The sequence below is a fragment of the Sycon ciliatum genome, chromosome 7 (genome assembly GCF_964019385.1).
Source record: "Sycon ciliatum chromosome 7, ocSycCili1.1, whole genome shotgun sequence".
Lineage (NCBI taxonomy): Eukaryota > Metazoa > Porifera > Calcarea > Leucosolenida > Sycettidae > Sycon > Sycon ciliatum.
The window spans coordinates 5,856,683-5,870,736 of record NC_088649.1 but is presented as its reverse complement, the minus strand read 5'-3'; the positions used below and the strand labels follow the sequence as shown (position 1 = coordinate 5,870,736).

General features: G+C 45.0%; 1 protein-coding gene across 1 annotated transcript; it reads right to left on the bottom strand.

The window, feature by feature from the left end:
* Nucleotides 1-8,603: 8,603 nt before the first annotated feature.
* LOC135821539 (uncharacterized) lies at nt 8,604-11,545 on the bottom strand. Its single transcript, XM_065334536.1, has 8 exons — nt 11,519-11,545; nt 11,269-11,366; nt 10,567-10,904; nt 10,075-10,261; nt 9,643-9,846; nt 9,412-9,489; nt 9,069-9,176; nt 8,604-8,761 (listed from the first exon to the last, which is right to left on the bottom strand). Exons 1-8 carry the CDS (start codon nt 11,539-11,541, stop codon nt 8,604-8,606), a joined length of 1,194 nt encoding a protein of 397 aa, XP_065190608.1. The 5' UTR covers nt 11,542-11,545.
* Nucleotides 11,546-14,054: the final 2,509 nt, after the last annotated feature.

The following is a 14,054-nucleotide window of genomic DNA, read 5'->3' as shown; positions in this document are numbered from 1 at the left end:
CACACACATACACACACACACAAACTTATACAACGCCAAGAAAACACCAAGAAAAGAGTAGAGACACAATACACACGCAAGTCCAACAGCCATGCAAACGTCCACCCATTTACACGTAAAGTCAAGAGGGATAACAAATAATTATACGAAACGAATGCATACGGGGACGGGTACACACACGTTTACATACACGTAGTAGTGTAAGAGAGTAACATAGTGCAGTGGTCAGCATAATACTAGCACATGCTGAGAGTGCAATAGCAAGCTTCACCATTGCTCATGGCCATGCAAATGTTCAGCAGTACTCAGTTCCCCAAGCTTCAGCACACCTGCAACAAATAGATAGCACAAGGATACGCTTATTACCGTAATGATGCATGGGAGCACACAACTACCAAGTTCTCAAGGAATGTGATGCTCAATGAAAATCCATCCACTCAAAGACCTGTGAACAGGTGACGGTGGGGACAATAATCTATTAGTAATACGAGGAATAAGATCGTTTGTGCACACTCAAGACGCACAGGCACGCCAACATACATGTAGTGTACACAGTGTTTCACTTCACTGCAACTAAATTGAAATGAAATGATTTGAACAATCTGTACAGCGTTGCCGTCAGTCAGTCTTCCCCCAAGATGGAAATGCAATGATTTGTTGTCACGAGGCAGTTTCACTGACACAATGTCATGTTCCTGACATCAAAACGGTTACTTCAGGGAATACGAGTATTAGCTTGAGAAGCTTTTTCTTGTCATTGGCATACAAGCAATCCTCCTCCTCCTACTAGTACACTGGCACTGCGTTTGTGGATCCCATTGTATTTGACATCATACTAGAGGAAGAGTGTCGTGGAGTTCACATAATTATCACAGGGATAAAAATACATTTCTCATGAAATAAAATAATAATTGATCATAGCTAGACGATCGTATACGATTGATGCAAAGTCCTTGCACAGTTGCAGTCCTTGAGGACTATTACGAAGTGGTTGATTACTTTTAGGGCATTCATTCAAGCAACATCAAACAAACGCGATACGCTCCTTGAAAATGGAAAAAAATTCAAGCATAACGACAGAACAGCAGACCAATCGAAACCAGTAAAAGCTTCCTTACCTCAGTCATCGTCCTGCCATGTAGTTGGACAGCCTTTTGACACGGTGGTACAGGCAGCTCTTGTCCAGTCAAACAGGGGTATCCTTGTGGCGACGAACGAAAGAGAGTGTCAGTGTATCTGACTCGTCAGATTGGAAGTGTGCTGAACTTTTCTCTTTCTCCGCTCTCTGCTTTCATCCCTCGCTCTGATGAAACCGTTCAAACGTCTTACTGGCAGCAGTGGCCAGCCAAACAGGGGATCCTTGTGGCGTCGTCGAACGAAAGAGAGTGTCCCTGACTCGTCAGATTTGAACTGTGCTGAACTTTTCTCGTTCTGCAATTTCTGCTTTCATCCCGCGCACTGATGAAACGTCTTCAGAGAATCACAAGACGCTTTCCAGATTTGATTTTGAACGTCTCCTTATCCTCCTTGGTTACCTCGAGACAGATTACTGTCAGCAACTGCACAGCAGAACTAGCAGCCATGGCTGAAGTGAAGAAAGGAATGCGCTGCCACGAGGCAAGCAAAACTGAAAATGTGTTTGTTCTCTTTCGGGCACAACACAAAGGACGGTGTGACTGGATAAACTGGACTTCTGGACTGTGAATAGGGGACTCGTAGAAAAAGCGTACTCCTTATAGGGGATTGCGCGGTAGGATGAAGCTGATAAAAACTGAGTGGACTCCTGGACTCTGGATTTTGGACCAATGGACTCTATATAGGGTGCTGGACATCATATAGTGCATGGACTCTATGCTGAGTCCTACATATACATGTATGTACATGCACATCATAATTATTAAAATGTGATCTTCACGTACAGGTACATGTAGGCATCGTACTCGCGCGATTAGAGCCCTCTCTGGAATCGTGCCCAATCTCGCCCCAGTAATCATGGTACATGTAATGGCAGTATTAGAGCCAGTGGAAAAATTGAGCCCTCTGATAGCCCTTTCCCAAAGGTGCTCTTTTAATTCGCACTTAGTGCTTTTCGCGTCCCTCAAAATATGCTGAAAAAGTTTTATTATTATTTCGCTCCTGCTCTTGTAGCAGTTGAGCACTCTTGCGTGGGGTAGTGCCTTTGCTGTTTGCGTTATGCAGAGCTCACTGACTTGTCAGTTTGAGCACTCTGGCAAGGTACGTTCGGGCCTGATTGGAAATTTTTATTTCCATTGCTATCAGGTTCGGCCTCATTTTCTCTGTGCTGCGCTGATGAGTTCAAAAAGAACGAAACAGCATGCTGTCCGCAGATTGAGTATTATTATTATTATTATTATTAAAAGCATGTCCGCGTAGGTGCCGGGGGTGCCACTTTCGCTTATGCCATTCAGGATTGATGTCTGAAGAGTAATACGATACAATGAAATGACAGAAGTGACGTCAACAAAAGCCGTTAGCAACAATACCAACATCTACCTTCACTGATGAGCTATGTATTAGCGAAACAGCTGTCTGAAGGAGTTTATCAATATCGTCTACGGAAGTGTCCTCGCAATGGTTATGGTTGTGTGCAGGAGGGTCTAGTCGGCTAAAGAGCGCAGTGGAGTGGAGGTGTTCAATGGTCGAGAGCTCTGTCGCACCCTGTAGCAACAATACCAATAGGACTAAGGGAAAACTTCATCCAAAGTGTAAAATAAAATTGAATATGCATACAACATGCCCGGCGGAATCACGTGGATCACGAGAATCAGTCCTGTTAGGTGGGGCGCTGAAAAAGTGCTCTTTTTTTAGTGAAAACAGGCAAAAAGTGCTCATTTTTCAGTGAAGCATAGCCCAAGCTGAGAATTCGCACTCTTCCATTTATGGGTCCACGAAAGGCAAAACAGGAAGTAAAGTTTTAAAAAACCCACTTTTTACAGCATTGCACAAGCTTCACCAACTTGTTGCCCCCAAAAAAGCTGTGTGAGCGAATAATGTATGACAAGTTATATGCACATGTAGATCCATATCTCCATTAATCACAGTCCGGATTCCGTCGAGATGATTCAACAGCCTGGCAGCTACTTCGAGTTGTTCAATCCCTGCATGACAATCGCCATCGTAGCGAGTACAGCCTAGTCTGCTTCTTCGATTTATCTAAAGCCTTTGATACTGTGTGGCACCGTGGGCTGATGGCTAAGATAGCATCATTCTCGATTCAAGGACGCATACTGCGGTGGCTGGAGAGTTACCTGTGTGGTCGCTCACAGCAAGTAAATATCTCGGGTCAATTGTCCCACCCTGAACGCGTGTGTTCTGGTGTCCCTCAGGGATCAATTCTGGGGCCCCTGCTTTTTCTAATGTATGTGAATGATATCGGTGCAATTCTCAACACCTCGCTATATGCTTACGACATCACTCTGCTGGCTAGTCACCGGTCGCTACCCGTCGCGTGTCAAGACCTGCAGGTGAGGAGTAGACTGTGTGGTCAAGTGGATGCGAAGGTGGAAACTCCGGCCGGACTCCGCCAAGACCGAGATCATGTGTGTCGTCCCCAACGCGTCATCAGATGTTGCACATCTTCAAACTTTTATTTTCCATTTCCCCGATGATCCTACCCCGATACCTATAACCTCTCGTCACAAGCACCTTGGCGTTACACTTGATAGCAAATTGGACTGGTCCCACCATTTCCAGAATCTGGAAAAGCGGGCAAACTCAGTCGTCGGTATTCTTTATGACCATCTCCCCTACATTTCACCAGAATGCCGAAAGACCTTTTATCATACATACGTTTTGCCTATTTTCTTGTATTGCTGTGTGGTGTGGTGTGGCGCTGGTAATGGCCTCTTTGCAAAACTGGAGATTGTGCATCGACGGATTCTCCGGGCAATACTTCGTTTGCCGCCCGAGACCAACATAGCCGTTCTCTATGAAAATTGCTGTACATTTCCTCTGAAACATTACATTGACCGATCCTCCTGCGTATACATTCACAAAATCAAACTTATCGCTGCCCCTCAGCATGTGCAGCATTCCTTAAGGGGGCAGCCTACCCATAAATTTCATATGGCATTCAATTGACCGTAACTTTGGTGTTTCTCAGTGGATTTGAGTGACATTTTGACCACACACTCCTGCCACTGGCTCTCAGGACATGATTTACAAGTTCTTGCGCCTCACTGACAGGCTTTCCAGGCCGGAAAAACTCAAATTTCCGGCATAGTGTGCGAGCCACCCAGGAGCCAAACAAATGCATTTACATTTTTTTCACATTTTCGTGCCCATTCTGTCCGTGCGCGGGACCCAAACCTAAAACAAGTCCAGAAGCAGCCATGGGTGGTGGGGTAGGGCCCCTCAACGTGGCCCTGGAATCTGTCACAACGGAACGAGTGGGCGTTCTCTCACGGACTCCCACAGACCTAAGTCATTATTTTTGATTTTTTTAGGTTTAGCACGTGCTACGAGGCCGTACCTTTGATACAACATCCAGTGCTGGGACCTCCACAGCAAGCCATTTCCACAGCGCTGCACACCAAATCCAGGATGCCCTCAGAAACCGGCAAAGACTGCCACTCACGTTTCACTACTGCCTAGTACTGAATCCTACCTGACTTCTTGACACGACTCAAACTTGCCAAAGTCACTAAATCAACGTCAACTACAATAATAAAACCACATATCTGCAACGTCACGAGGGTGCTGGCAAAAGTCCTGCTGCCGGCAAAAGCGCTTATTCTTATTAATTTTTGTGTTTCTGTTTCGGTATAATTCGTATTTCAAGGCATACTCCGAGGCTATAGGTATTATTGAGTAAAGGACCATTCTGGAACATTCAGCATAATTGTATCTCTCTAGCTAGGCTTTTCATTACCAATCATTAGCCCTCAACGGGCTGCTATCTCAACCCTACAGCCTCCCACTATAATGGAACTCCCTTCAATTTAGACTACGTCTTTGGGAAATCCTCAAAATATATTATTATTATTATTATACGCATTCCCGCGTTGAAGTGTAGCAGCAGTATGCTGCGTCCACAGCTTCGCTTATGCAGAATGGCTTGGGTAAGAGGAGAGGGGAGAGAAAGCAACAAGGCAACCAACATCTATGAAATTGGTCACAATAACATGAAGAGAACCAACCTACATACATGTGCGCATGATTGCACAAGAATGGAGACGACCAAATATAACGGCTATAATCATTGTGCCACAAAACCGGTACACAGGAGATCTGACGACAATGTAACGAAACATAAAACTCAGTTACTCAATACAGGTTCCACTAAATTACAAGAGAACAACGCTACAACGTTAGAATTGCCGCTAAATTATCGCAAGTGTAGAGAACGAGTCCAATACAAATGAAAACCATGAACAGACTGTCCCGAAAATATATAATAATAAAAAATAAAAAATAACTCCTAGTAATGTAATAAACGGGGGTGTGACTTTGGTAATTCCAAGGAGAATGTACGCACGGCCATTCCACAACGAAGACGAAACTACGAGCTCAAAAACACTCCGATTTTCAAACAAACGACGCAGGAAAGAAGACATGGCCGCAGTGTTCCCGTGTGGCCTTCAAAACACCTAATTTTACTTCGATAGCGGCTGGTTCAGGGCAAATGCAGGCCCAATTCGACAGCCTCGTACCGCTCAGATTCGCCCAAAACACGAGGAAATGTACGGTAGATTCAAATGCGTACGCATTTTGCGTACGGGGACGACTGGGCCAGAGTTCATGCACTGCAAACACCCGTGACTTGCTCTACCCAGATCTGCAGAAGGCTAGATTTTGCATGCACGTGCGAAATTCGCATCCGCCTAGCACATAGGCAGAGTCGAGATTTTTGTACTCTCGGATTTGCCGCCATCTTGGCGAGTGGTCACTGCGAAACACCCCTGCTCCCTCAGACCGTCACGTCGCTTCCCGTCGATCCTTACGTCGCGTCCCGTCGCATCCCGTCGATCCTTACGTCGCGTCCCGTCGCATCCCGATGTGAACTAGGCTTTACATTTGCTAGTACTAGATTAGTACTCGCCTGTTGACAAAAATTAATAATTATAGTACCCCAGTCTGTGCAACCTTTCCACCAGTCCAAAGCACGCACAGTATACAAAGGCAAGTGTTTTCCCTTGTCATGTAATCACTGTCACTCACATACAAATACCGTCATAAAATACAAAACGCAAGTTTTTCTCATCTTTTTCTATTTCTTGTTTTTCATTAGCTTTTAATAATAGCATGTTCATTCACATTCTTCATCATTTGTGAGAACTAGACCTGGTCTAGTGAGAAGCCATCAGACAATCGGAGATGGAGAACTGTGTATCCCAGGATACTCAATTGCACGACGTGATCGTGGTAGACAGGGTGGTGGCGTAGCCATCTACTACTGCTCCACACTTCCGGCAAGACCGCGTCCTGACCTAAGCAAAGAAAACGTTGAAATCATATGGCTTGAAGTCAAGAGCAAGTCCGGACCTCACCTACTTGCATGCGTCTATCGACCGCCAAATGAGCCAATCGCCTACTGGACTCAGATAGAGCAAGAGCTTGAGCGGGCGTCCCAAGTGACACCGTCGATGACCCTACTCGGTGACTTCAACGCTGATGTATGCCAAGATAGTCATCAGGTGCACCACTTGCTTGATCTCTGCGACGTATATGGCCTGAAATATCACATTTTCTTACATGACACGTGATCGTTGCCGGGGCCATGGCCAATAGGTGATCTTCCCGCCGCGGGCATAATCAGGCCATCAGGACCGTTTGACGTCATTTCGGGAATGTTCGGACCGTTTGACGTCATTTCGGGAATAATTTTTCGACCTTTCAACCTTTCCACCTTTGACCTTCCCTAATAATATTATGTTGCTTCGCGATGTAAGAAATCAAATCAAACACGCTCTGTCTGTCATGATGGCTGAATCTTGCCCTTGCCTGCAGCCCTCGGGCCTACGGCCCTTGGGCTGCAGGCTCGGGCAAGATTCAGCCATCATGACCTTCTGAGCGTGTTTGATTACATACATCTTCCCAACACGTGTCACACCAGAGCATCCCCATGGAACTGTGATCGACCTTGTTCTTTCAGATCCCACCAACGTCTCCGCTTGCAGTGTTATTCCCTGTGACATCAGCGACCATTTCCTGGTGAGAGCGCATCTCCATCTCATCACTGCGCAAACTACTAGTCCTGCACCTCGCATCACTCGCCATCTACAGGGTAGGACTAAAGGGACAAGCTTATCTATTTTTGCAGATTTTCTTTCATAAAAAAAAGAAACGTCACAGCCAAGCCTTCGTACGTGGCCGCGTCGCAGCGGTCCGCGATACCGACCGGGAAGCTCGTTGCCTGGTGTAGGACACTTGGCCGTGGCCATTGCAAGGTCAGACGGATGAGCAACCTGAATCAGTCGCATGAAGTACACACACTGTACGAAGTAGTCTGGTGTATGTACCGTATGCATACCGTATTTTTCTTATCTCGTCTAGAGAGAATTTGTTGAAGGAGAAAAATTAATAATGATACGAACTGATTGTGATTATGCATTGCGCCAACTGCAATTACCGGTAATTATTTAGATGGTTCTTCCTCCGTCTGTTGGCTCTGGTAAAAGAATTAAAAGAGCTTTGTCGTTGGCAGATGTCAAGCCTAAGAACATCGTGGTAGCTTTGCAGTTGATGCTGTGCGAGTTGCAGGACTGTCTGCCTTGGAGCTTGAAATGGAGCTGTGCTTTTTCGATTACCCGAAAATCTGGCATTGTTATGGAGCGGCGGAAGTTTTTGATGCAAGATATGTGTGGCCGTGACGCACCAGTACATGAACTATATGCAGGGAAATCATTGTATGAATAGGCGCGAGGCGTCAGACACGTCTCCTGGAGAAGGGACCATGCTGAACATGCAAACGTACCAGAATTGTCCCATTGCCAGAGAATCACCTCAATTCATGTGCCTGATATCTGAGGATTTTAACTCGTGCTGCTTGAGAATTGGTCTACTCGATGCGGTGCAAGAGAGCATAGCAACATATCATCATGACTGGCATGATTTGTGGCCAGACATAATAGGGCCGTGAAGCAAGAGGAGATGTGCGAAATGATAGGCACATTAATTTCGCCTGCAGACTTGCACAACAGTATATTTCCAAGATCGTCTTTGCCGCAAGTGGATATGCGTTTTGTGGAACGAATGGTCAGTATACAGCGCGAGTCGCTATTCGATCGCTATGCCGCGACTTGGCCCACACATATCAATTATTGATATTGTAATCGCATAGCCTCTATTGGTGTCCAGCTGCCGACTGAAGGGATATGGCAGGGCTATTGGAACCGTCAATTCTACTTGATTGCAGGAGACATTTAACGAACCGCCAACCCTCAGTTTGTGGATTGTACCCTCCCAGCACTCCCATCACTATCAGCATTAGGTGTATACAGTACTAGCAGTCAAGAAGGAAAGAAACGATGTGTTCGTCTTTATCTCTCTTCATTATCATTCCTGCAATCTAGTCACGTGGGGACATAAGTCCACGTGTCGATGGCATGGATACGGCATACGCACCAACGCCCAAGCATGCATCACCAATCGTTCACACGACAATGCCTGCAGTATGTTCTCATGTCGTGCGTACTGCAAACATGGTGAAACACATGAGAGCAGTTGTTGTTGCGGCACGGCTTGGTCGGTAGCTGCGGAAATGCGCAGCTGGGGTTACAGCACTTAGGCTGCTGCGGACCTACAACACACATAAATACAAATACACACACACACACAAACATGCACACACACACACACACACACAAACATGCACACACAGTGTTGTAGCCTAGCATAATATTACTAATGCAAGAGAACACAATTTTTACCATTCTGCAGGTGCAACATATGCGAAGAAAAATAAATTACAAGCTACAGGACATGAACAAACCCGAAAGCTTTATTTGATTATTTCACAAATGAACGATGAACTCTGTCACCTCGATGCCGATTTAAAACTGAAATAGGGAAAATTGTGAGGATACTGCAAACAAAAACGAGCATACCTGTATTGCATCTTGTCCTTTGCTGTAGCCTATCTGTTGCGAATACTGGTACAGACGTAGCAGGCATTGGATACAACGTGGCTCCTGCAGAGTGAAGTAAACGCGCAGCTGTAATATGTTGACACACACGAACACGCAAGCACATACGTACACACACACATACATACACACCCACACACACAAACACATTAGCATGATTTTGCTCTCATGGGGCAGCTGGACACAAAATCAAAACATGATATGGATGAACAGATACTTATTATAGATTATTGGAGTGGATTACACCGAGCAACACCAATGGCTGTACAGTGTACAGATGCACACTGAAGACATCGCCACTTACGTTCGGGAGCTGCAGCCTGTTGTATTGAACTACTTCCCGTCAATGCTGTCAATGTGACGGAACCAGGTCTTGTCGAGGCTGTAAGAAATGTTTGAGGCATAAATTGGCAAGGAAAATAACGCGTGAATTATAATAGGGGGGAAACGTACATCTAGAACGTACAAGAAAATGTAATTAAGTGGGGAACGCAGCAAATGAAATTAACTGGGGAAAGGAAAGCCTACCACACACCTTTCTCACGCTGTTGAGCTTGTAGGAACTGCCTCCGCTCAGTCTCTCCGGAAACTCCGACACGACACCTGAGGTGTCTTTCGACTGCAGGTCGACCACGCTTGGCATGCCCTGACTCCAAGGCTGGATCAGGGACAGCAGTGCTATGTGTTTCGTGCAGTCTGCGCCTGGCGCTAAAGTGTTGGTTCAAGGTGAATGAAGACGCTGTGCAGGAAATCATACAGAATAGCACAAACAGTACTCTATCGGCTTTGGATAGCTAGCTATTTAGACTTGTTAGGTGGCATTTGCGGAACTCAAGTGACTGGCCAGGCCTATTACATCAAAGTCTAGCGAACAACAAACCTTTATGAAACCAGCTCACTAGCACACACAAGATCCATATCTGCGGAATCGACAATTTTTTATCTTGATTAACGACACTATACATACCCTCTTGGATAACCAAGCCAGACTCATCAGTGGGCAGACTTTTCGCAAGTTCTTCTGACAGCTTCTCCAGTTGAGCGCAGAGATTTTTTAGAGCACTTGAGTCTGTACAGACGAAGGTCTGTGCATCGATTACTTTGAGCATGTTTCGTGCTTGCCTTGCAGAGAGTTGGTTTTGTTGCTGTTGTGTCTGTACAAAAGGAAAGTAGTCGCAAATTTAAAAAAAATTAATAGAAAGATCAGAATTGTCGGAGAATATAATGTACAAGTTTTCAAACGTTAATTATGCAATAGGCGCACTCATATCACAGTCATAGCAACGGATATAATGTCCCATGCTATCATAGCGCGCCTATAGTTTCACGCAATGCATTATTATTAAGATTATTGTCTCCACGTAGCCTTTGTAAAAATGTTACTCAATGATTTTCTTTCAGGCGATTATATGCAAGGGAAAAAGGCTCAAAAAGCACAACAAGCTATAAACAAACTTACCCTGTGTAAAGGAATTTCATTTGAAACTGGATCTGACAGCTGGGCTCCAACTTCATGCGAGTTGTTCACCTGCTCGGGCACTTCCAAATCTTCTGAATGAACCTCACCATCTCCAAGATCGATGTCTAGTGTCATTTTGGGGCTGGAGCGGTACGTCTCGGGCAGCGACTCCCAGCTGCAGCCGGGTACATTCTTGAATACGGCAAACATATGTTTGCACGGTAGGGCTCTCAGATTCCAGTCCTCGCAAGAACATGAGGGTGTTTCAAAGCTAACGAGACGAGTCCTCCCAAATGACTTGACATTATACTGGTGATCCCCAACAGCTTCAACATTCTCTACAGGGAAAGAGGAGAAAATAATGATAAGTAGTTCTTAAAGGGATTGGTGCATGGGTGACTCAATATGGACTTTCTTAAGTTCCTTTTGCTAGAATACATGTGAAACCGTGACAGATTTTCATACATCCATGACCTGCACAGCACAAAAGTGGAGCGAGGCTTGTTTGTTGCAACTCTGAGATCAAGGAGATGCATATGCAGTACAGATTATGGACAATATTTCAAACCAAAGCCTACTAGGTACAATGAACATGAGGCCTGGCGATCGGTCAGAGCGTGAAGCGTTATAATAACGAACAATTACAGCGAAAACAGGCTCTCGTTACCTCGTTTTGTGGGCACTCAACAAGGAAAGACCTACCTGGCAAGTACTCCTGAGAAGACTGCTCGCGTTCCATGCAGTGCAGGATGACATTCCTGGGCCGGTCGCGTAGGTATACGGGTACGTAGTCGTTGTACCTGAAGAAACACAACGCAAATAACAGTTCCCGTACAGAGGTAAAGCAGTACATGTACTGTACATTGGGTGTCCAAACAGAGGAGTTGGGGTGTACAATTTAGATGCCAGTGACGTGAAATGTGGATATGGTCATAACAGTGAAGACGTTTACCTTCGGAAGGAGCTCAGCTGCATGATATTCTTCTTCAGGTTCTTATCTCGCTGCTCAGGTAGGAACTGCTCAATAATGATGGTAAAGGTATCACTAAGCGTCCTTTTCTTGCCGTTGTTACTTTTAAGGAAGGCATATTTGAGGACCTTTCAAAGAAGACAATCAGATAAGAATAGATATAGTCCGGCTTAATCCGCTATGCCAAATATGCGAACCTTGTTTTGGGCCTCGATCCCATTGTTCGTAAACACGTTGTGGTGGTATTCACGCTCTGTCCATGCCCTGGCCCACCGCTGTATGAAATAGAACACAATACCGAACACTCTCAGATACAACCAAGTACATTCTACCCTCCGAGCCATCCAACTCCGGACACACTAATCAATAAAAACTAATCAATCAAAATTTAATAACTATTCCTACTACTACTACTACTACTACTACTACTACTACTGCTGCTACTACTACTGCTGATCTTCGCCTTTATTTGAAAACAAACCGGGTGTCAGAAAGAAGAAACTGAAAACCAAATGGTATGTGCGCTTCCGAATATTCCCGTGCTCTAAAGAACATTGTTCAGCACATTGTCGAGAAGCAGCCAGAGCTTAGTTATGCAATATGCAATAGTAATGTCGCATTTGCGCTGCAGGATCTCTAATATAATAATAATAACACAAATGTACCTCTGGGATTGAGAGCCATTTGGAATTCAGCCAACTTCGCACGTGCTTATTGGCGCACCACACATCAAGACTACGTAGCTTTGATTCCGCTTCACGGTAGTGTCTGAAACACAGGAGCAAATCCATGGTATTATACGCACATACCACAAAGCATTTGCAACATCAGGGGAACTCAAAACTTGAATTAGCGAAAAACTCTACAAATGCAAAGGCTCAAGATGTTCAATCTCATACTTTTCTGGAGATTGCCCCGCCTCTCGACACGGTGAAGCATAAGCCAATTGTCGCAAGCTTTCTAGCAGTGTTACGGCTTCATCATCACTTAGGCCGTGGGAACGGTCTTTGGTCCAGCGCTGCCAAGCCTGCTCTCTGTGGAAGTCACAGAGAAATATCCTCCCTCCAGGGAAAACCTATAGTTCCATCAAGCACACAAAGATACGTAGAAACATGCGAATACATGCGGAAAATAAGATTGCTGGAAAAATAATGACCTTCTACTACTAGAAGAACTCTGATGGTGAGCCAAGGAAAAATTTGGAACATGGAAAGTGTGGGCACTTGTCAGTTTTGTGCTAGATTGTGCACGTCTGACTGTTAAAAATCTGGTTTAGTTGGTGGACTCGATCGCATAACTCGTGCCCACAATTCCATGTTACAAACTTCAAATATTACTTAATCATTGGTTTGAGGGAAAGATGCAAGCGGGAAAAGTCAGAAGAAAAATTACTGTCACCACGAGGACCTCCTACTCATTTATTTTTTAAATTCTCATATGGTAATCATACCTAACCAACAACCATAGCTTGCTTGGTGATGCCAACGCGAACAAGCTTATAATAATGAAAACAATAACCGTACTGAACTATGCACAAAGGTGAGCCGGTTTAATAATGCACACACCTCCAAAAATTCTAAATAAATCAATCTAATTACCTCCTCCAGTGCAAGCATCTCAGCCTGGGAATAATCCGTCATAAAGAATTTAGGTTTCCAAGACGGAGTCCGTTGCTTGATTATAGTGAGAGCTTCAGCTATATCAGCGTGTTTCTCGGATTGCACACAGAATTCTACACACAGTGAAATTAAACCAGACAGGAAAACTGCTATTCCTTTGCAAGACTTAAAAAAGGTGAAAGAAGACTCATGTTCTTTGAGGGTGCCAAGCCCAAAAAGACAACTGAGAGGAACCATGAATCATGAACAGTAATTGAAGTCTTGTGCTCTCCATCATTCCAAGCCAAAAAGACAACTGAGAGGAACCATGAATCGTGAACAGTAATTGAAGTCTTGTACTCTCCATCATTGCAAGCCACTTACCTGCCACAACGATGTGGCCTGTATTAGTGTGCACAACCAGGAAAAACAAGGCCAGGTCATAGCACGTTGTGCGGTATGTAGCGTCCATAAGAACGAGCTCGCCATACTTTACTAGAAGCTCTCTTTGCCATACCTCCTGGTGTATTACCAGGAGGCGTGAAGAGGCTGGCACGGGATCCACTAGCGGTTCGTCATCACCGCCGCCGCTGCCCTTATACCTGTGTCAGAAATTTACAACATCACAAGGTTTACAACAAGTCTCTGTCAGAAAGGCAAAAGTCGCTTACCAATGTCAGTGGCCAACAAAGCTTTGTTAGGGCATTCCGGCTGTTGTTAATTTTGGTACTGCTCTGAGCCCACGCACTTACAATCAGCACTTGCAAGGAGCAGTTGCAGGCATATTAAATAGATACTAAATAGCATATAATTATTATAATGTACCTTCCATCACTGGGTTCCAAGTCACTTTCAGCTTCCAAGGAAAGAGCTGGTGCAGCACTGCACTCTGATGGTTCTGAATCTGGCACATATGGCCG

Bases quoted from the DNA above. Each gene is read 5' to 3' on its own strand.
- LOC135821539 (XM_065334536.1), bottom strand. From the start codon at position 11,541: ATGCAGCTGAGCTCCTTCCGAAG. The intron at 11,367-11,518 runs GTAAACGTCTTC...GTGTTTCTTCAG, and splicing joins CAGCTGAGCTCCTTCCGAAG to GTACAACGACTACGTACCCG. The intron at 10,262-10,566 runs GTAAGTTTGTTT...CCTTTTGTACAG, and splicing joins ATGAAATTCCTTTACACAGG to ACACAACAGCAACAAAACCA.